The sequence below is a fragment of the Bufo bufo genome, chromosome 2, assembly GCF_905171765.1.
Source record: "Bufo bufo chromosome 2, aBufBuf1.1, whole genome shotgun sequence".
Lineage (NCBI taxonomy): Eukaryota > Metazoa > Chordata > Amphibia > Anura > Bufonidae > Bufo > Bufo bufo.
In genome coordinates this window covers 197825643-197849784 of record NC_053390.1, presented here as the reverse complement: position 1 = coordinate 197849784, position 24142 = coordinate 197825643, and the positions used below count along the sequence as shown (strand labels likewise).

The 24142-nt window shown below is 45.0% G+C and overlaps 1 protein-coding gene across 1 annotated transcript in view; it reads left to right on the top strand.

The window, feature by feature from the left end:
• Nucleotides 1-5870: 5870 nt before the first annotated feature.
• The window catches only part of CCDC60 (coiled-coil domain containing 60), a 230793-nt gene continuing 212521 nt past the window's right edge, over nucleotides 5871-24142 (top strand). The window contains exon 1 of the mRNA XM_040416015.1: nucleotides 5871-6197. Coding sequence (XP_040271949.1) covers nucleotides 5913-6197 — 285 coding nt within the window. The 5' untranslated portion in view covers nucleotides 5871-5912. The remainder of the gene's footprint in view (nucleotides 6198-24142) is intronic.

Genomic DNA, 24142 nt, shown 5'->3' with positions numbered 1-24142 from the left:
ATAGTTGGAGCTCATTGCCTGTCTCAGCATAACCTGTATCTAAGTTCATACAGGGGCTGCGAGTCATCTGGGCTCAGCAGGTTAAACTCTGGCAGCTGGGTCCTGGTGCCATTACTGAGTTGATTACTTACAAGGTTGCTGCTTGTGCACATGTTTGACACTCATCACATACACTACATACATACCTTAGACACATAGTTCGCACATCAGGCAGTTTGCCGAAAAAAAAAAAAAAGGGTACAAGTGGATTGTTAAATAAAGTAAAAAAAAAAAAAAAAAGAGTGGGTTGTTCAAATAAAAAAAAAAAAAAAAAAAAAAAGAATTTTTTGGGATAAAAAAAAAAAAAAAAAACTTTATCCACCAAGCTTCATCCATACACCTCTAAGCATAGGTACATCCGCCAATACAGCTACACGCTCGCACGACATACACACCCCGTTTCATCTCGTAGACTAGTGTCATACGTCATACGGTCTGTTTTCCACAAATCCTATACTTACATACATCACCTACCACGTCTGTAGGTTCTTTAGCCCGCAGTATTCGTTTTTAATTAATCTGCCACGTCACAGATTCACACAAACTCGGGCTCGCTTCATACGTCAGTGGAAACGACTATCATACTCCCTGTCAGCCTCGAAGGCTTTTCGTTCAATCGTTTCACGCTGCTGGGGGGGGGAAGGGGAGGGGCTTAGATTCCGTCATCTTGTTTGTCAGCTTACGGGCAGCAGGTCGTAGGGTTAACAGGTTGTTTTTGTTTTTTTTTCTCTTCTCTTTTTCTTTCTTCGTTTTTTTTTTTGTTGTTGTTGTTTTGTGGTGTTTGTTGTGTTGTTTGCAGTGGTCTACACCATCTGCAACTTCAGCCAGTGCAGGCTCCTGCATGTCTGTGCCACATGTTTTAGGGCACATCCGGTCACGGTCTGCACATCGAAGCCGGCGTGACTGAGCCGGGTGAATGTGGAGGCACTAGACCAGATGCTGCGGCTTCATCCGGTTCAGCCGTTCTGTACATTCCTGGTGGAAGGGTTTTCACGGGGGTTTCACACTGGGCTCATCACCTTGCCCCAGCAGACTCATGAATGCCCCAACTTGCAGTCGGCTTCTAAACATGCTGGTCTGGTGGATTCACTCTTGGCAGTTGAGCTGGACAAGGGTTTCATCATTGTCCTTTCCAGTCCCCTCCTTTCTGCACTTGGAGGGTGAGCCCGGTGGGGGTGGTGCAGGGAAAATATTCCAATAAATTTCGTTTGATTTATGATTTGTCTGCTCCACATTCTTCCCACGGTCCTAGTCTCAACTCGTTGTTTCCGTCCGAGGAATTTCCTTGAAGTATACTTCCGTAGACCAGGCTATCCAGGTCATTCTTCAGACAGGCATGGGGGCTTGGCTGTCCAAAGCAGATGTCTCTGATGCGTTCAAACTGCTGCCCATTAGCCCATCTCTCTGGCAGTGGCATTTCATCAAATGGAGAGATGCGTACTATTTCGCCACCAAGTTGACGTTTGGTTCCTAGAGCAGCCCCAGTCTGTTTGACAGGTTAGCGTAGGCACTGGAATGGATTTTGTTGGAACAGGGTTGCCAGAATGTCATTCACTACCTGGATGATTTTCTGTTGATCGAAGAACCCTCACAGGCACCTGTTGACTTGCAGGTTCTCTTGCAGGTCTTCAAGGAGTTAAACATTCCAGTGGCCGAACACTAAACAGAAGGGCCTGCGCAGGTTGTCACGTTCTTGGGGATCTCTCTGGATTCACGTGCCATGTCAGCCAGTCTGCCACAAGACAAACTCGACAGAATCAAATCAGGTGTCCGTTCCTTGCTCATGTCTCAGGTTTGCACCAAGAGAGAATTGCAGTCTCTGTTGGGCATGTTATACTTTGCCATGAGGATCATTCCTCAGGGTAGATCATTCATTTCAAGATTGCTAGTCTTATTACAACAGACCAGTGATTTAGACGCATCAGTGCATCTTAATGCGAACGCCCGAGCAGATCTGTTCATGTGGGACAGATTTCTCAGTGGGTGGAACGGCATTTCCATGTTTATTCCGAGGGCCACTTCTGATTCTCCACATGTATTTTCAGACGCGGCCGCCTCGGTAGGTTTCGCGGCCATATTTGGCTCACATTGGTTCGCCGGCTCATGGCCGACACACGTGCTACAGTTGCCAGGGTTTTCTCAGATGTCGGCATTGTTCGAGATCTATCCTATCGTAGCAGCTGCTATAGTCTGGGGGCATAGGTGGTCGGGTCACACGGTGGTTTTCCACACTGACAACATGGCGACCGCAGAGATCATTAACAAGGGCAGATCTAAATCGTTACTCATCATGTCTTTCATGCATAGATTGACCTGGATAGCTCTGGAACAGGGGTTTCATTTTCATGCCCTGTTTTTGGACGGGGTCAGCAATGTTGCAGCTGATGCTTTATCTCGTTTTGATTTTTCTCGCTTTTTATTACAGAACCCAGAAGCAGACTCAGTGGGCACCCCGGTACCGGACTGGCGGCTGGTGGTCTTGGATTAGACTCTCTGATGGTGGTCGCCAGTTCACTCATTACCAAGTCTTTGTCGGCCAGTACGTTGCGGTCGTACCGCCGAGCGTGGGTGGTTTTTTCGAACTTTAAGTTGGCATATCCTAGAGGTGACACAGTCAGGTCAAGTATATGGTGGCTTTCGTGTCTTATTGTCATTCGGTATTGGCTTTATCCTACAACACCATTAGGCTATATTTGGCTGGGGTGCAGCATTTTTTGGCACTTCAAGAGCCAGACAGACCCTCTATATTTTCAGCTCACCCGATCAAGGCCATCCTCAGAGGCATTCAAAAAAAGCCAGGTCACGGTAAAGTCGGTCCGTCGACCTATTAAGGGGGACACGTTTCGTAGCCTGTCGGAAGTTCTCACATTGTCACCATTCGGAGTCCTTCCCAGCCTGGTGATCAAGGCGGCGATGTACTTGGCGTTTTACGGGGTTTTAAGACCAGGTGAAGTGACACAGGCCAGACAAGGGGCGGTGGCTCTCCGCAAGGGAGATTTAGTCAGGATGGGCAGTAACTCATTCGCAGTTGCCTCACAACAAAACAAGGCAGGTAGGTCCCGGCCATGTAGTTAAGTTCTTCCAGACCACAAACGCATGGTGTCCAGTGACAGTCTTTGACAACCTCTTGCTGGCCCTTAGTCTTCACAGCCCCACCGACCCATTACTTCTATTCCCTGTTGGTCCACTGACGTCCAGCCAGTTCATCAAACATATTCGCATCCTGTTGACCAGTGTAGGATTGAATCCGGCTCAATTCTCGGGGCATTCTTTCCGCATCGGTGCGGCATCCGCAGCGTCCAAGCATGGAGTCCCTGTGCATATCATTAAACACTTGGGGCGCTGGCGCTCGGGGTGCTTTGTACGGTATATCCCGGAGCCACAAGCGGAGCTGGTCCAAGCATTCAGTACATTGGCAGAGTAGCACCTCAGGCCAATCCTTCCCTCACTGGTGGGTTTTGCCCCCTTTTTCAGGCATACCGACCTAGTGAGGCCAAGGCACACCTCAGGCCAATTAGGTAGGGGGGTGGTGGTTGGGCATCTTCCACTCGTTTAGGTCCTGACCACAAGTGTTAAGGCTGGCCGCAGGCTAGCCTGGATTTGTGGGAGGGGCCGGTACCTGTCTTAAGCAGTCTGGCTCTCCCAGGCAGCACGTCGGCATTCGGACGTCCCCTGCCCACCCATTCCCATTCTTCATTCAGTCATTCAACCATCACATTCAGGGTATGCCCCCTTTTTCAGGCATACCGACCTAGTGAGGCCAAGGCACACCTCAGGCCAATTAGGTAGGGGGGTGGTGGTTGGGCATCTTCCACTCGTTTAGGTCCTGACCACAAGTGTTAAGGCTGGCCGCAGGCTAGCCTGGATTTGTGGGAGGGGCCGGTACCTGTCTTAAGCAGTCTGGCTCTCCCAGGCAGCACGTCGGCATTCGGACGTCCCCTGCCCACCCATTCCCATTCTTCATTCAGTCATTCAACCATCACATTCAGGGTATGCCCCCTTTTTCAGGCATACCGACCTAGTGAGGCCAAGGCACACCTCAGGCCAATTAGGTAGGGGGGTGGTGGTTGGGCATCTTCCACTCGTTTAGGTCCTGACCACAAATGTGAGCTATAGTACTTACATAGCACAGCCTTCAAAGTGTATAAAGGTACCATGGCAGGTATGATCTATCTCCTGCTATAATAAGGACTGGAAGGTAGAAAGGGATCCTTTCCTTTTATATACATGAGTTGACGATAAGCTTCCGCACCATCAAAATCAATGTCTTCAAAAATGATTACTTTCTCCTCTCCTAATTTCAGAGAAATACAGTAACATATGTACATACATATTAGTAGATGCGTAGACCATGGACACCTCTGGGTCATGGTTTGTTTCACATACAGTACTTGCCATAGGCACTGCTGGTACAGAGGAGCAGATTTACTAATCCCGTCTGGTATTTACACAGCATAAACTACGTCCATGATGATGTCCGTGACAAGACTGTCCGTGTTTCATCCAATACAATGTCTGTAAAGGGTTCGCTGTTGGTCTGTTCTCCCTTTGAAGCCTGAAAATGGATTTTTAGAGCATCTCCTACCAAGGGTCAGTGAAAACCACTGACAGAACATAGATGCTTCTCATAAGGACTGAGGCAGGCACTACCACAGAGGTACTGAAGTAGGCACAACTACATGGGCACTATTATAGGTGCAGCGGGGCAGACGATATTAAAGGGCCTGCGTGGCAGACAATATTATAGGAGCGCTGTGGTAGGCACTATTATAGGGGTAGCGTGGCAGACAATTTTTGTAATGACTCAGGCAGGAACTATAACACAGGAACTGAGGTAGGAACAATTACATGGGAACTATTATAGGGGCAGCGTGGCAGACAATATTATAGGGACAGTGTGGTAGGCACTATTATAGGGGCACTGTGGTAGGCACTGTTATGGGGCAGTGTGGCAGACACTATTATAGGGGCACTGTGGTAGGCACTGTTATGGGGCAGTGTGGCAGACACTATTATAGGGGCAGTGTGGTAGGCACTGTTATGGGGCAGTGTGGCAAACAATATAGTGGCAGAGTGGTAGACAGTATTATAGGGGCAGTGTGGTAGGCACTGTTATGGGGCAGTGTGGCAAACAATATAGTGGCAGAGTGGTAGACAGTATTGCCACCACAGTGGGCATTTTTATACCACCAAGGCACTATCATATAGACAAACTATCACAGGGCCAATGTGGCAGGCGCTATGAATTACAGCCCTGGTGTGTGCAACCTGTGGCCCTCAAGCTGTTGCAGCAGCAGAAGTACAACTCTCAACATGCTCTGACATCGAATGCTGGTAGTTTCAGTTCTGCAGCTGCTGGGGGTGATAGGTTAGAGACCACAGAATCCTAGTCCCCACATGAGGAGTTTGTATAGCAATGTGCGGCAGGCGGCATCAGAAGCCCTGACTACACCTATAAAGTGAGGTGTCTGCAGAGGTCCGTGCACTGCGCCGCCGCCGCCCGCTACTGACTAGTCCACTGCTGGCACTCCTGCCAGACCCTGGGAGGAACCATTGTGCTTAGGTGAGGGGGGCACCAGGCAACAGTAACGGCAGTGACGTGGTATTTCTATGGATAATTTGAAGTTAAAGCATAGTTCCTTTAATAAAAAGTGGCCAAATAGAAAGTATTTGCTATATTTACAGCTTACTCCCATAAACTCCCCGTCCAGCCTGTAATAGTATGACCCAAGCGTTCTGGTAACCAGGGGTAACCAGGGCTCCGGGGACATACACAAGAGGACACTAATATGTGTGTATAGCGCATGGCGGCAGCTGTTACTACAGGGAGTTACACCGATTCCGGAACAGGATCCTAGCCCACCCGAGTAGACATGCCCGGGAGTCAGAGCGACCCCAGAACTTATGTGCTCATCAGACCTCTGCCCGCCCCCAATCAGAAGGGGCTCAAAGTCCAGGCCAGGAGCCCCTCACATTACACGTGCTGGGCACAGCGCCCCCGGGAGGACGTGTTCAGGGACAACTACTACCGCAGGCAGAGGCAGCTGTCCCAGCAGGGGTACAACGCCCCCAACTACAAGCCCTATGAGGACCTGGGGCACCCGCTGTTCCTGGAGGCCAAGAAGCTCATCCTGCACTCACTGGGGCAAGAGGAGCAGGTAAAAGGCTACACCGTGTATATATATATATATATATTATGCACTTATATAGTGCTGACATATTCCGCAGCGCTTTATATCCTCATTATTTACTGTCCCCAATGGGGCTCACAATCTAAGCTCCCTATCAGTATGTCTTTGGAGTTTGGGAGGAAATTGGAGAACCTGGAGGAAACCCACACAAACATGGGAAGAACATACCAACTCCATGCAGATGTTGTCCTTGGTCGGATTCGAAACTAGGATCCCAGCGCTGACCACTGAGCCACCGTGCTGTTCATATATATGAGCAGGATAACAGGCCGAACTGGATGGACAAATGTCTTTTTTCGGCCTTATGTACTATGTTACTATATAGTACATAGTGTATACATACACACATATATAGGTGTATATACATACATACAAGTAGATAGTGTATGTATATATTATAGTATTACAGAGAGGACAGGACATTTGTGATGTCTGCTATGGCGCATGCACATGAGAATATTATAGATGTCAGATGACGCCTAATTGCTATCGTCCATACCGTAACGTCGTATACCCCTAATGTTATATGGAGGCTTGCAGATTTTTTAAAGGAATTGATCTGGAAAAAATGAGTTTAGCTTAAATGTGTGCCATGGTGTGAAATTATTCTTCATAGTTTCTGAAGGTCTCTTTGTGCTGCCATATAGGGTCCATACACCCGAATGAATGATTTTTCACTTTAGAGGGTTTCTGTCATGAGAAATAACGTTATGTAGCTGACTGACATAAGCGATGTGCTAATGTCAGCAGTACATAACAGTGTGCTTTTTTAATATGCTAATGAGCCTCTAGGTGCTATTAGGGCGTTGCTTCAGCACCTAGAGGCTCGGTCTAAGCACCCTTTGGCACGCCCAGGTCCAGTTGATTGACTTTCCAGTTCTCCTCAGTGTCCCGTAAATCCCGCACCTGCACCATCCCTTTTAGTATTCGTCACAGGCGCAGTGAGTGAAGGACGCGCTCCTGCTGCCGACTTCCTTCCTTCCTTCCTTTGGCGCAGTGATGAAGCCGCCAGCAGGAGCGCGTCCTTCACTCACTGCGCCTGCGCCGAATACTAAAAGGGATGGTGCAGGTGCGGGATTTACGGGACACTGAGGAGAACTCGAAAGTCAATCAACTGGACCTGGGCGTGCCAAAGGGTGCTTAGACCGAGCCTCTAGGGGTTGAAGCAACGCCCTAATAGCACCTAGAGGCTCATTAGCATATTATAAAAGTCTTTATTTTAAGAGAACGGCGGCAGGCGGGGAGTTATAAAGCACACTGTTATGTACTGCCGACATTAGCACATCGCCAATGTCAGCCAGCTACATCACGTTATTTCTCATGACAGAAACCCTCTAAGTGCCCCCCCCTCCCCAACATGTGGTATTAATGAGGAGCTGTCACCTCTCCTGACATGTCTGTTGTAGTCAGGGGCATAGCTAAAGGCTCATGGGCCCTGGTGCAAGAGTTCAGCTTGGGCCCCCCATCCCTCAGTGCTTTGTGACCAGGGGGCAGGGGTGCAGATAGCCTTCGTTCTGCTTGAGGCAAAAATTGAAACTGCACCCGCCGCCACCATGCCAAATTCTTGACCTAACCCCTTCCCTCCAGCCAGAGGTGCATGCACTTTCTATAACACTGCTGTCTTCTTATCTGGCACAAGGGTCTTTGGGTCCCCTCGGGCTCCTCTGCACCAACTACAGCTACGCCTCTGGTTGTAGTAACTACTTGCATCACCCATAATATAATCATTCTGGAGAACCTATTCCTATGACTCTGTGTTGTGCCATTTCTTTAGTAATCCTCCTAGAAGTTATGAATGAATTGCCAGCAGTTTTCAGTGATGGTCCAGCTGAGTATTACTAGTTGGGGTTGTGTCCCTGACTAGTCTGAAACTATCCAATCAGTACTTCAGATTGTGCAGGGACACCCCCCAACTGGTGCACTCAGCTGGACCTTCATTGAAAACATTAGTAATTCATTCATAACTTCTAGAAGACACAATAATAAAGGAATGGCACTTCATAGAGTCTTAAGAATAGATGTTCCTGAATTACAATGGGGGCACAAGTAGTTACTAGAACAGACATGTCAGGAGCGGTTACAGGTCCTGTAAGTTCTTCCAATGGGATCCTGTATCAGTCTCATGCCCTTACAGATCCTTTTACATGGTGTGAACTTTGGTTCCTGATCCTTGCCCTATCACCTGACAAATAAGCAAGCCCTCGTCTGACATTGATCGCATCATCTATGTAGACATGTTGATCGGTGATGGTTATGGGCGGTTCATCCCCCCATGTATAGGACTAAGGGTCACCTGACTTGTCTAGTGATGGTCAGTTAAAGGGGTTGGCCAATTTGGTGCCCCGGTGTCAGTGACGTAAGCCTACTCACCTGACATCTTCCATGTCCATGGGCTGCAGAATGGCGGCGACCACTTCCTCTGGCTGCTCCTGGGTACCTTCTATTCTGCGCAGCAAATGGATGCATCTGGTGCATGCGCAGATACAGGCGACACCGGAACGTTTAGCCCTCCTCGGGGGTTTCCTTCGAGGATATATTTTTAAATTTCCGAAAACAGTATTCAAATGCATACTGCGACAAGTCCATTCACATAAAGGGTTTTTTCGGGTGTTTAATATTGATGACCTATCCTCTGGATATAGGTTATCTGTATCAGATCAGTAGGGGTCACTTCAATGGGGCTGAGCTGCGCTAGACCATGTGACCAATGAATGTGATGTCTGTCACTGGTCTAGGAAGACACCGGAGCGTGGCGGCCTCTTCAAACAGCTGATTGGCAGGGGGTGCCAGGAGTCAGACCCCCACTGATCTGATATTGATGACCTAACCTGAGGACTGGCCATCAATATAAAAATCTCAGATAACCCCTTTAAGTAAGTGAAGTGGAGCCCAAAGGGTTAATCTTTGAACCCTGTTTGGCCTGCTTTTCTTTTTGCCAGTCGAACCGAGTCCAAATATGAAGCCATTGGGCTCACTTTGCCTCATTGAAGTGAATGGATCTGTTGCCATCTAAGTTTGTACTGTTTTTGGATATTCAGTTATATGACCTCAATGTAAAGCCCAGTGTGAACCCTGCCCAAGTGAGATGCCAGGTTCCGTTCTGACCATGTCGTACGGAGTGTGGGCAGTCATTAGCCATAACCATAGGTGCTATTCCCGGTAATCGGAACGGGCATCTGAAGGCTAAAATGTCACAATTACTGGACCGGGGTGTTCACGTTTACTTTGAAAAATAGGATTCCTCTTCGAACTGTGTAAAAAAAGTGAGAAGCTTTCATTTTTCCTATTTACCTTCCCGGACTAGAGGCGTTATTTTATATCAGCGCCAGAGCTGCGTAAAGTCTAAATTGACGGTTGTGTAAGAGAGGGCATAATGATAGATGATACTGGTTAAATTGAATTTAATATAAACCTTCTCTAAAGTAACTTTTACCTTTAGGACATAGCAGTTCACTTAAAGCCGCATTTCATTTGGATCCAGGAGCAAGTTAGAATAATTTGTTCTTCCAAGTGCTCATAAAACTGCAGACATGTTTGGCTTCCACTTTCTTGTCAGAGCGATGAATGATGCTAATGCCTGTACTGCACTGCAGAGAATGTCAGCGCTATATATGTGTAGTGTCCTGGAGCAGGGGTACTGTAAAGTCTGGACATTTGTGGACATTTGCCCCTGTTTCCCTATGCAAAGTTATAAACTCCTTTATTTCACTTGAAAGGGTTAACTTGCACTGTTTAATACTGTTTAACTGCACTTTATATGTATGCTGTGATATATAACCTGTTTATTTGCACAGCACTGTGGAAAGGGTTAATGAATACTGAGAGACTTTTGGGACTTTGAATGAGAAGATGGTAATTTTCCACAGCTGCCATAGGGTTTAACACCTTCGGGTCCCTGCCATTTTTCACCTTAAGCCGTTTTTTGGAAATTTGACATGTCACTTTATGTGGTAATAACTTTGGAACGCTTTTACTTATCCAAAGTATTCTGAGATCGATTTCTCGGGACACATTATACTTCATGATAGTGGTAAATTTCAGTCAATATTTTACATTTTTATTTAAAAAAATACCAAATTGACAAAAATATTTGAAAAATTTGCAACTTTCCAAATTTAAATTTCTCTGCTTTTAAAACAGATAGTCATACCTCATATAATAGTTATTACTTTACATTTCCCATATGTCTGCTTTGTGTTTGGGTCATTTTGTGAATGCCATTTTATTTTTTGGGGATGTTAGAAGGCTTAGAAGTTTAGAAGCAAATCTTGAAATTTTTCAGAAAATTTCCAAAACCCACTTTTTAAGGACCAGTTCAGGTCTAAAGTCAGTTTGTGGGGCTTACATAATAGAAACCACCCAAAAAAATGACCCCATTTTAGAAACTACACCTCTCATGGTATTCAAAACTGATTTTACAAACTTTGTTAACCCTTTAGGTGTTCCACAAGAATTAAAGGAAAATGTAGATGAAATGTCAGAATTTAAATTTTTGGGCAGATTTTAATCCGTTTTTCCAGTAACAAAGCAAGGGTTAACTGCCAAACAAAACTCAATATTTATTACCCTGATTCTGTAGTTAACAGAAACACCCCATTTGTGATCGTAAACTGCTGCACGGGCAAACGGCAGGGCGAAGAAGGAAAGGAACGCCATATGGTTTTTGGAGGGCAGATTTCGCTGGGATAATTTTAAGCTGCCATGTCACATTTAAAGACCCCCTGATGTGCCCCTAGAGTAGAAAATCCCCAAAAGTTACTTCATTTTGGAAAATACACCCCTCAAGGTATTCAAAATTGATTTTAAAAACTCTGTTAACCCTTTAGGTGTTCCACAAGAATTAAAGGAAAATGTAGATTAAATTTCAGAATTTCACTTTTTTGGCAGACTTTCCATTTTAATCCATTTTTTTCCAGTAACAAAGCAAGGGTTAACAGCCAAGCAAAACTAAATATTTGTTACCCTGATTCTGTAGTTTACAGAAACACCCCATTTGTGATCGTAAACTGCTGTGCAGGGCGCAGAAGGAAAGGAGCTCCATGTGGTTTTTGGAGGGCAGATTTCACTGGGATAATTTTAAGTTGCCATGTCACATTTGAAGACCCCCCTGATTACACTTTTTGTGAGGCAGGGTAACAAAAAATAGCTGTTTTTCTACGGCGTTCAGGTGAGGGGGTGGATCATGTGATATTTTTATAGAGCTGGTCGTTACAGACTTGGCAATACCCAATATGTGTATTTTTCTATTTAGTTTACAATTTTATGTGTTTTATTTGGGGAAATTTTTTATTTTTTTTTACTTGAAACTTTATATTTTTTTTTATTATGAAAAACACTTTTTTTTACTTTTTTTTTTGTCCCTCTCTGAGACTTCAACTTCTGGGGTCTGATCCCCTCTGCAATGCATTACAATACAACCTGTCAGCTTTTATGCTTACAGCCTGCCTGTGAGACCCTGCCTAAGAGGCTGGATCTCACAGGCTTCCGTAGAAGGCAAGTTCCGATGCCTATGTAAGGCATCGGGCTGCTTTCTCTGCTATTGGGTCCCCGCCACTGCAACGCGGGGACCCGATGGGGAAGCAGAGGGCACCCGTACCCTCAGCGAATCCTCTGCATGCCGCAGTCAGCTTTGACCGCGGCATAGAAAGGGTTAATACGCCGGCATCTGTGTTTTTATGGTGCTGGTCCTTAAGTCACGTCAATCAGCGCCGTACATATACGGCAAGGGTCCTCTATGGGTTAAAGAAGAGCATGATTTGGAGGGAATAAGACAGATTTGTTTGCCACCAAAACCAGATAGCCTGACCCTTTCAATGTCTGGTTTTAGCTATGTTGTTATGTCTGGAAACTTGTTTTTGTCTGGAAAACCTGCTGTGTCATTGCCATTGAGTATCACCGAAGCTCTAAGGCTTCATTCACATCATCGTTCAGCCTTTCCTAAACGGAGCAGGAGAACAGAAAGGATGGATTCTGCACATAACTGAGCCGAACGGAGCCTAAGGACCACATAGACTATAATGGGGTCCATTAGGTTTCCGCTCAGAAGATGGTTTTGAAGCAGAGACAAAAGTAGTGCATGCAGGACTTTTGTCTCCGCTTCAAAAATCTTCTTCTGAGCGGACACCTAACGGACCCCATTATAGTCCGTTCGGCTCAGTTATGTGCCGAATCCGTCCTTTCTATTCTTCTGCTCCTAAATGGAGCAGGAGATTAGAAAGGCTGAACGGTGATGTGAACGAAGCCTAATGTAAGTCTATGCCAGACAGGAGTGGTAACTTTGTAATTGTTTGTGCTGAGTTTCTCCAATCCACCTCTCCAACTAGAAGGTTCCAATCTAGCTAGAAACTGTAAATAAGGAGATCAGTCAGAGCCCCTAGTGTTCTGCAGTTGGAAACCCGTGCTTGGAGGGGGAGACTCATGCCAGTCTGCATGAGTGACCAGAAGAAGACGCTGAGACGGGGATATGCTTCCACAGACCCTGGATCACCAGCCTTTAGCCAGGGTACCAGCCTTCTGAAGAGAGAGAAAAAGTGACAGCTAGCTCAGGCCTTTTCTCAGCATCAAACCCTTCTTCTGCCAAGGAGGAGACAGGAGAAGCAAGCCCTATGCCTTGCCCGTATTGTTTTGCACTTGAGTTCCTCCAGTAAAGAAGCATGCTGGTGTACTGCAGACCCTAACTCTCTGAACTTATTTCCCATTGGGGTAGGGTTGTTGCGGGTATCGAAATTTCGATACCCAATCGATACTTTTGTCCCGGTATCGATACGATACCGGGATTTCCGTTTTTTCGATACTGGGCTGCGCTTCTGCGCAGTCTAGTATCTCTGAACATGAGCGCGCTGCTATCGGCGCGCTCATGTTCTCTCTCAGCAGCACGGGGAGAAGGAAGCTGTCCTCCCTCCCCCTGTGCTGCTGCCGCTGCCACCAATGAGAAGAGAGGGGCGGAGGAGGGGCGGCAATGAGAAGAGAGGGGCGGAGGAGGGGCGGCAATGAGAAGAGAGGGGGTGGAGGAGGGGCGGCAATGAGAAGAGAGGGGCGGGCGCACTGCGCCCCCAATGATAGGATTACTATCGGAGCGATGGGAGGAGACATCAGCTTCACTAGTGGGCGTTCCTTTTCCCTGCGCTGCGATTGGACAGCGCTACAGCCAGGGAGAAGGAACGCCCACTAGTGAAGCTGATGTCTCCTCCCATCGCTCCGATAGTAATCAGCAGCATGTGGAGCAGGAGAGGAGACAGTAATGGGGCACTGCGGGCGAACGGAGCGGCGCCCAGGACTAAATGGTGAGTGCTGAGACATCGCTGGGCGCCGCTCTGTGTGGCCTAATAGTGAAAGTCTGGACTCATATACAGTAGTCAGTCTTTAACACATACAGGAGGCGGGTGCCGGCAGCAGAATCGCATTGCCAGTTAACTGCCGCTGATCTGCAGGTACCCGCCTCCTGTATAAAGGGGTAAAATCATTGGTGGTGCAGTGTGCCCCCCCCCTCAATCCCCCCATCCCATTAAAATCATTGGTGGCACAGTGCGCCGGCCCCTCTCAACCCTCCAGTATTAAAATCATTGGTGGCAGTGGCCACAGGGACCTCTCCACTCCCCCTCATTGGTGGTGCAGTGGCAGCTTCTGATCGGAGCCTCAGCTGTGTAAGCCTGGGGCTCCGATCGGTTACCATGGCAGCCAGGACGCTACAGAAGCCCTGGTTGCCATGGTAACATCCCTGATGCTGTGTGCACAAAGCACAGAGCAGCAGGGACAGTGTGGAGTCCTATTCACCCTGATAGAGATCTATCAGGGTGAATAGGAAAAGGGATGAAAGATCCCAGGTTCTAGCCCCTAAGGGGGGAAATAGTTATTAAATAAAAAGTGAAAAAAAAAAAAAAAATAATAAATAAATATGAAGTATAAATCACCCCCCTTTTCCCAATTTCACATATAAAATATATAAATAAACATATTACATCGCCACGTCAGAAAAGTCCAAACTATTAAAATATAAAAAAAAAATCTAGGTGGTGAATGCCGGAACAGAAAAAATAAAATAAAAACTGCGCGATTCGCCATTTTTAAAAATGAGGAATGCACGTGGCTTTTTTTGTTTATTTTTTTCGCGTGGTATCGAATGGTATCGAGTATCGCAATACTTTTTCATGGTATCGAAACCGAATCAAAAATTTGGTATCGCAACAACTCTACATTGGGGTGCACCACGCCTTACCATCCCTTCTGGAGAGCAGCAACATGTGGTGACACCTCTACGGTATCTGGGGGACCCAGCGTAGCGTTGGGGCCACCCCATACCCGACCACTGCATATGTAAATAAATAAGATGCCCCACAAAACACCGCCATTTTCAATATACAGCACATGATGACACAGAACAGTCATAGTATGCGTGTAACTAGAATCTGTAGATCTCAGAATGCCCAAGCTATTAGATTAGTGAGGGTCCGACTGCTGGGACCCCCGTGATCATGAGATCAGGGACCCTGTAGCCGGAAATAAAAGGAGTGGCTGACTCAGCGTGCCCTATGCCTCTCCATTCATTCTTTATGGGACTGTCAGAAATAGTTTGGTGCTCGTCCGTCACTACCATAGAGAATAAATGGAGTGCCATTGGGGTGCACCACGCCTTACCATCCCTTCTGGAGAGCAGCAACATGTGGTGACACCTCTACAGTATCTGGGGGACCCAGCGTAGCGTTGGGGCCACCCCATACCCGACCACTGCATATGTAAATAAATAAGATGCCCCACAAAACACCGCCATTTTCAATATACAGCACATGATGACACAGAACAGTCATAGTATGCGTGTAACTAGAATCTGTAGATCTCAGAATGCCCAAGCTATTAGATTAGTGAGGGTCCGACTGCTGGGACCCCCGTGATCATGAGATCAGGGACCCTGTAGCCGGAAATGAAAGGAGTGGCTGACTCAGCGTGCCCTATGCCTCTCCATTGATTCTTTATGGGACTGTCAGAAATAGTTTGGTGCTCGTCCGTCACTACCATAGAGAATAAATGGAGTGCCAAGGGCATGCTTGACCAGCCATTACTCTTTTCTACTACTCATTTCAGGGTATAGGGCCCATGTTCTTGTGATCATGGTGGTTCCAGCGGTTAGACCCCATTTAACAAAAACTTATCCTCTATCCCCTGCCCTTGCCTATGTCTGTCAGCAGTCTGTGCATTGACAAAACTGCTGACAGACTCCTATCAAACACTTGTGAAATCCTTATTTTCATCTATTCTGTCATAACTGGCTCTGTAATGTCTGATTTACATAATCTGTGTTTGATCAGTGAAAACCAAGAGTGGGGTAGCAACACTGAATAGGTGCAGATCTTTCCCTTATACAGTACCTTATCTCTGTGGAGGCTCCATTCCTGGTTTTGGCTCACAATTACTGATGGAAATCACTGAAATGCAAATAAAGCCTTAGCTTGGGAAGATGGCCGGCATCACAACTGATGACACAAGCGTTCCGATAGAAAATTATACTGTAGAATCATTTTTGTTATCAGTATCCTTCTGCCGTTTTTGTACCAAACCAGAACTAATCATGACAGGAGCGCTGGCTGTATGGAAATGGGTCATGAAATGAAATGTCTAAGAGATGATGCTTGGTGTGGATTGTGATTATGCCTCCCACACCAATGACTTCTATTAAGGGCTGATAAATAAAGACATCCATCAGATGCCAATAAAGGGGTGAAGTAGTGGGGGCTTAACACATCTAATCATTAGAGCAGAGTGCAACCGGTTAGAGTCAGCCTGGCAGCGGATCACTTCTCAATATCATGGCCGGCTGTGCACATCTTGGCAGAAAGAAAAAATAAAAACTATATGAAATTAAAGAATCACTTCGCTTTTTTTATTTTACATATACTACTAACTCACCACCAGTATTCTAGCTGTGTAATTTAGTAAAACTTAAAGGCTATGTACACCTTCAGAGGCAATTTTTTTTTATAATTGGATTTTACTCATTTTTGGGTAAAAATCTAATTTTCAATTGGCCTTTATTAAAAATATTGAGCCATTCTGTCACAAAGGGCCAACTGTTTTTCTAACTGTTTGACTGGTACTTTCACTTTGTGCCGGTCACCTAATAAACCTTATCTCTAGACTACTAAGAGGACATAAACACTTATTTAAGTCACATTCTCATCAATAATATAAGAAATGAGCTAAGTATATTTTTTTTATATTGCATTGTACTCATTTTGAGCTAAAATCATTTTGTCAACCACTGGCTAGCAGTCACGTACGGTTTATGGACATGTCACCACCGCAGTCAGGGCAATAAAGACCAGCAGGAAGGATGAAGAAGTTGCACAGCGACAGAGGGGTTTTGAGAAGGTAAGAATATCATTTTTTATTAATCTGAATATATATTATATATACAGAATATACTGTATATACAGATGAATCCAAGCTAAAATTGACTCTGATAACACACGTCACAATGTTATCTCAATTTTCTGTTGACAATAGACATTGAAATCCATTGAAAAAGTCAATAAACATTTTCATGCAGTTGTTTACTTAATGTGTTAACCCTCAAGTTTAGCTCGTCGACATCTGTATATATGCAGTGGCCTCCTGAGGAGTCGGTGTAGAGGATAGGAGTGGTAGTGGCCTTGATGAAGTGTTGTGTCCCGGTGTATTCTCTCAGGCCGTTGCTCCCAGGGGGCCATTGCAGAAGAAGGAGGCCAGAGTTAAATGTAACAAAGTCTTTTTTGCTAAGTGCAACAAAGAACTTCAAGTACATTCAACAGCAGCAATTTCCAAGTGCAATTTTTTCTGGCACCAGCAAGGACTCTGGAGGCAGGTTAAATGGCTGCAGTTAAGCACTGAGGTTGTACTGGCCTTGTAACGTTCTGTAGCAGTGTCTGTAGATGCTGGCCAGAGATGTTCACTCTGCAGTCAAGCTTTTCCAGACTTGACTTTAGGCTGAAAAGTACCTGATCACTATGGAGGATCTGTAACAGGAGATGGAGCTTTACAGCACGCTTCCCCTTCTCTCTGTCTCTGGACAGGACTAGCCTTCTCGTACCAAGAGGGGAGGAACAGGGTCGTTAGCCCTGTTCCTTGCCAACTTGCCGGCCCAAAGTAAAGCAATAAAAAATACATAATACAATTTGTAGTACGTCCAGGTCTGGGGTAATATATATTTCTTCCTATCAGTACAGAGAGAAGACACGTGCACAGTCCTTTCTACTGTCAGAGCATTCATTGTAAATGGGACTGAGAGCAGTGTAATTGCCACATAGGTTGCTTCTAGGGGACCCCTTTTTTGGGCCCTGGAGGATATGGGGTACCTGGACAATTGCACAGTTTGCCATCCCCCAAAGCCAGCCTTGAGTGTCTCTGTAGGGGGGGTATGTGCTAAGTGGTTCAGAGTGATTGACATGGAAACTATCATCACAGGCATCATCAGATACTTGTTACAATTTTCTTGGTCCTCATCTAATAAAATAGTCATATTTAGGGCCCTTGCACATGACCTTATGCCCTCCGAGATATTCGGTCTGTGAGCGGGCCATATGTCCCGGAGCAGCATTGATCGGGCACACGGGAGCACACAGCATCATAGATTACAATGACGCTGTGGACGTCGGGCCGCCTGCGGGACTATTGTTCTGCACTCATATGATCTTATGAGTGCGGGACAATAGTCCCGCGGGCAGCCAGACGTCCACAGCATGATTGTAATCTATGATGCTGTGTGCTCCGGGACATATGGCCCGCTCACGGACCGTACATATCTGAGGTACATATTTAAGTCCCTTGTCCCAATAAACCAAGCATTTAGAGCATAAATCCTGAGTAAGGCATACCATGTGCATTACATCTATGATTGCCTTTTCACCCTCCATTAAAGTGTTGCAGTTCATTGTTCAAATGAGTAAGCACAGCAGAGAAGCAGATAAAACCCTATAATAAATTCTTCATTTAGATGAAGTCACATAAATGAATCCCATTCTAGAGAAATGGGCGAAAGAAAATCACGTAAAAAGTGAATATCATTTTAATTATAGGTTGTCGTCTTTGCGCACACTGAGAACAACACGTTTAGTAATTAGCAAAATAAAACTTTTAGCCATTTAATTAGCTGCTGTTTTACTTTATTTTTACATTTATAGGAAGGAATAAGCAAACATTTAGGTTAAAAAAAAGTAAAATAAAATGAGTAAAGCGATGTTCACACACTGAATGTGATGTTAGGATAAATCCATTTTCAGAATGGGATAATCAGGAAATATTGTTTGGCTTTATGGAGAACATTAAGGTAGGCGCTGCAGCGTGCATGCTAATTAACCAGCGGACCGCAGTCTTGATGAGACAATCTATTCACATTAGCCAAAGTAGATACGCTGTTTATTATTTTCTTTATAGAGGCAATACTTGTACTTTTCCATGTACTTAATAATAATCCTTTAATGACTTTTTAACATCTGACAGATGGCATTTTATATAGTCTAATATCATATCATCATGTTGGGTTCTGGATGACAAATTATTATGGGGCCTATATACTGTATCATCCACGTGATATAGGACTGCCATAGAGGTACCTATGAAACTGGCTGACCTGTACATGTGCACTTGGCAGCTGAAGGCATCTGTGTTGGTCCCATGTTCATATGTCCCTGCATTGCTGAGAAATATGAATTTTTATTATATGCAAATGAGCTTCTAGGAGCAATGGGGGTGTTGCTGTTACACCTACAGCTTTCTCTGCAACTGCTGCGCCCTCTGCACTTTGATTGACAGGGCAGGTTATTCTAAACATGATCATGCCTGTAGACCAAAAATATGTTCATGTGCTTGAGGCCTTAAAGTTAGTTTTTTCCATTTTTGTGTATTTTATTAATGGGAGATTAAATCAGGTCATATTAATGGCAGATTAAAGGGGTTCTCTGGGAATTAAGAAAATGAAAATATTATTTTATTATAAATATATTCCTAAAGATCTTTCATTAGTTTTAATGGCAAATTTTCTCTAGGGAACAATCATTAGGATAAATAAAATGGCTGCTGTCCTATTAGCACACGCAAAACCTGTCCTAATCACACAGGACAAGTTACTTCACAACGAGCTACAGCACTGCCTCATCCTCCTCTCTGGTCTACTTGTCAGAAATTATGATCCTGAATACAGATGGTAAGATCTTCAGCTGAATCTCTGTAGGAATGGAGTTCATGAGGAGACATGAATTACAGAGAGGATGGACAGGACAGACTGTGGTAATGTGGGGCTGTGGTATAGGAGACAGTGGACAAGTGCTGCTGCTTATTATCCACACACCTACCTCCTCTCTGTACTCCATGTCTCCTCATGAACTAAATTTCTACAGAGATTCAGCTGACGATCATATTAAACTGTATTCAGGATCAATGATGGCCAGTTCGCCATGTTCGCCCGCGAACACATGCGGGCTGCCATCTTAACTCACAAGTCCGGCGATGCACAGGTAAGTCCTTACCTGTGCCTGTGCGTGAGCCGGTCTGAAACAAATGCGTTCACCGGGAGCAGGCAGTTCCAGCGGCTGTTCTCGGAACTGCCTGCTCCCAATGACAAGTAGGAGAGTAGGATAAGGCAGCTCTTTAGCTCAGTGTTGTAAAGTAACTTGTCCTGCTGTGTGAGTAGGATAGGTTTTGTGTGCAATAAGGACGGCAGCCATTTTGTTTCCCTTGATTATTGCTCCCTAGACAAAACGAGCCATTATAAGTAATGAAAAGTAGTTGGGAATGAATTTATGATAAACTAATATTTAAGTATTTTCAGTAATTTAATTTTCTTAGTTCATAGAGAACCCCTTTAAAGAAATTTTACTGTTTTAGAAATTATAGTGTGAATGACGATTTATTGAATATTACAGAGATTCTTAAAGTTTTGCCACGACTGGCTGTATGTGTTCTTCCTTTGTTCACATTAGATCAACTGCTATTTTAGGCTTAGAAGACATATAAATGGCTCCATAATCTATCTTCCAGGTCGTTCTGTACATTTGAAGCACTAAGTATACTTGATGTCAGTAAATATGATGGGCCGGCTTTTTATTGCTGGCAGAGAGCAGATAAGTCAGTTGACTTTCATATGCGTGTTATAAAACATCTAAAATTGGTCCTCCGTGATCAGTTTGTGCTTCAGTTTCTATTTCTGGCCCTGAAGAAATGAGATGCAGAAACATTTTGATAATTTCATAAAGTGGATGGAAAAAATAGCAGAGTGAGGTACCAGATCCGAACGTCTTTATTGGCTGCAATCAGATTTCTGTCGAGAAGCACTTGAGGAATTCTCAAGAGTTTTAATTAGCACATGATAGCCATGACTTTGAGAATAACTACACCTCATCTTCATTATACTAATGATTTAATTTTCCTTAGACCTTTTGAGAAGAATTTCTTCCCGGACGGTAATGTGTGCTGACATGCATTTAACTCCTCTAGTGTTAGAGCTCACAGTTGAGTAACTTTCTGTCAACATTGCTAAAAATTTCAAAGGTTAAATCTCTTCTACTTCAGGTCCCAATATTGCAGTTTTTGGTTTGGTCATAAAAATAAGTAATTTCATCACCAGATAACTCTTTTTGATTAGGATATGACTGTGTACACAATGTTACTTTCTGGAAATAGATGTTTTTTGGATCATTGGTTATGAGCAATGACCTTTGCTAAAGAGCATTGGAATATAGTGGTTTATTAATGCATAAAATGATGTATGATATACAGATTTACACTGGATTATAAGGCACACCTTTAGAGAAGGAAAATCAGAAACAAAATATTTTGACCCCTAATATTCATCAGACCCCCCATATCAGACCTCAGATCAGACAAAAAATAACTAAATTAATCTACCTCTTCAGACGACGCCACCACTCTGCACATCTAGCCGATCTTCCTGCATTCTCCACTCTTCTCTGGGTCTGCACTGTGACCTGACATCGCACAGCATAGGGTGCACACTATGGGGCACATTTATTAAGACTGTTGTTTTAGATGCCGGTCTTAATAACCTCTATACTTGGAGTTATGATGAGGCGCCGGCCTTTACATAACTTCAGCAGATCCTCCGCCACTTCTAAATGCAAGACAGCTTCCTAGCTGTCTTACATTAAGACTATTTTCTACACCTAAAACAGGCGTAGAAAATGGTAAATGAAACCTTCCCCGCCCATACCACGTCCCCTTTGTTAGACCTGGTGTGAGCGGGGAGAAGTCACAGAACCTTTGCGCCACAATGTGCGCCAGAAATACGCCTAATTTAGGCGTATTTCTGTTTGATAATTGACCCCCTATGTCTTGACGCTGTACACATGAAGGCACAATAAAAAAAAAAATTTCATGGATACATTATTGTGTCTTCCCAAACAAGTTTTACTTTTAAGGGAGAATGACATCCACAGCATATTGATCCCACAGATTGGGTGATCAGGTGCTCAGCATGTGGTCAAAGTTGGGTTATGGACAAGGTGGGTTGTCCAGCTTCTAGCACAATTTTATCTAAGCCATAGATGGCACTGTACATAGCATAAAACTCACAAAACACTCATTTGTTCCCTGCCGTGCCATTCCAGTGCCGTGGGTCCATTCCCTGCCATGTGAGCTTCTGGGTATAAGAGAGAGAGAGAAAGTGTGAGGGTCAGACGGATCTATTGGAAGGGATTCCACTAGATCTGAAAGACTAGAGGCGCCTCAGGTTTGTAGGAGTGGGGTGAGAAGAGGGAGGGGTACTAGATACTAGAGGCTGCTCCGGGTTTGGTCAGGTCGACAAGGGTGTCTGCCTGTATAGGATATGGTAGTAAGCCAAAATAGGGGGACTGGTGGGTGGAGATACCCTCCCGGTTTCACCTATTTTCGAATAAACCCTCTTGGGCGCCAGTAGTGGTTGATCGAGGAAGGTGGGTTAGTGTTGGGCAGCTTGGGTGTGTAATAGGTTTTGTATCAGCATTTCATTTGTAAAGAAGTGAAAGTCTATAGAGATATCAATGCGTAGGATAAAAATGTATATATATTCACATGTATATAAAAATCTATATACAGTTTGTGCTTCAGTTTCTATTTCTGGCCCTGAAGAAATGAGATGCAGAAACATTTTGATAATTTCATAAAGTGGATGGAAAAAATAGCAGAGTGAGGTACCAGATCCGAACGTCTTTATTGGCTGCAATCAGATTTCTGTCGAGAAGCACTTGAGTGGCCATTTTAACAAACAAATCAATAGGACACTTAGGGTATAAATACCTGTGACCATACACAGGTACACTATTTCTCCTGATGAAGGGACGTGCCTGTCCCGAAACGCGTTGAGCCGGATTTACATGTACATGCAATAAAGACCTTTGAAGAGAAGCACCCGTGTGATTGGCTGCCTTCATCCGTTAATACTCTAGAAGCGATCCAGGCTGGGGGGGTACTCGGTTTACAGGTGTATTATGCTTATCCTGGTAAACCGCCCCCCTCGTGAAGTGAGTAAATGAACCCACGATACCACATTATTTTAATATGTGTATTAGTATCCTTTTAAACAGATTCTTTACCTATTGATTTACCTTACTGTACCAAACTATATTGTGTACGATACTGCAGAACACGGTCTCTTAGGCACCCGAGACGGCATGCAGTGATCCTACCTATGTGTACAACCTTTTAATCCTTTTTGCAGAATTTATATACAAAAATTTTTTTTTTATCTTTTATATAGATTTTTATATACATGTGAATATACACTGCTCAAAAAAATAAAGGGAACACAAAAATAACACATCCTAGATCTGAATTAATTAAATATTCTTCTGAAATACTTTGTTTTTTACATAGTTGAATGTGCTGACAACAAAATCACACAAAAATTTAAAATGGAAATCAAATTTTTCAACCCATGGAGGTCTGGATTTGGAGTCACACTCAAAATTAAAGTGGAAAAACACACTACAGGCTGATCCAACTTTGATGTAATGTCCTTAAAACAAGTCAAAATGAGGCTCAGTAGTGTGTGTGGCCTCCACTTGCCTGTATGACCTCCCTACAATGCCTGTGCATGCTCCTGATGAGGTGGCGGACGGTCTCCTGAGGGATCTCCTCCCAGACCTGGACTAAAGCATCTGCCAACTCCTGGACAGTCTGTGGTGCAACGTGACGTTGGTGGATAGAGCGAGACATGATGTCCCAGATGTGCTCAATTGGATTCAGGTCTGGGGAACGGGCGGGCCAGTCCATAGCATCAATGCCTTCGTCTTGCAGGAACTGCTGACACACTTCAGCCACATGAGGTCTAGCATTGTCTTGCATTAGGAGGAACCCAGGGTCAACCGCACCAGCATATGGTCTCACAAGGGGTCTGAGGATCTCATCTCGGTACCTAATGGCAGTCAGGCTACCTCTGGCGAGCACATGGAGGGCTGTGCGGCCCTCCAAAGAAATGCCACTCCACACCATTACTGACCCAATGCCAAACCGGTCATGCTGGAGGATGTTGCAGGCAGCAGAACGTTCTCCACGGCGTCTCCAGACTCTATCATGTCTGTCACATGTGCTCAGTGTGAACCTGCTTTCATCTGTGAAGAGCACAGGGCGCCAGTGGCGAATTTGCCAATCTTGGTGTTCTCTGGCAAATGCCAAACGTCCTGCACGGTGTTGGGCTGTAAGCACAACCCCCACCTGTGGACGTTGGGCCCTCATATCACCCTCATGGAGTCTGTTTCTGACTGTTTGAGCAGACACATGCACATTTGTGGCCTGCTGGAGGTCATTTTGCAGGGCTCTGGCAGTGCTGCTCCTGTTCCTCCTTGCACAAAGGCGGAGGTAGCGGTCCTGCTGCTGGGTTGTTGCCCTTCTACGGCCTCCTCCACGTCTCCTGATGTACTGGCCTGTCTCCTGGTAGCGCCTCCATGCTCTGG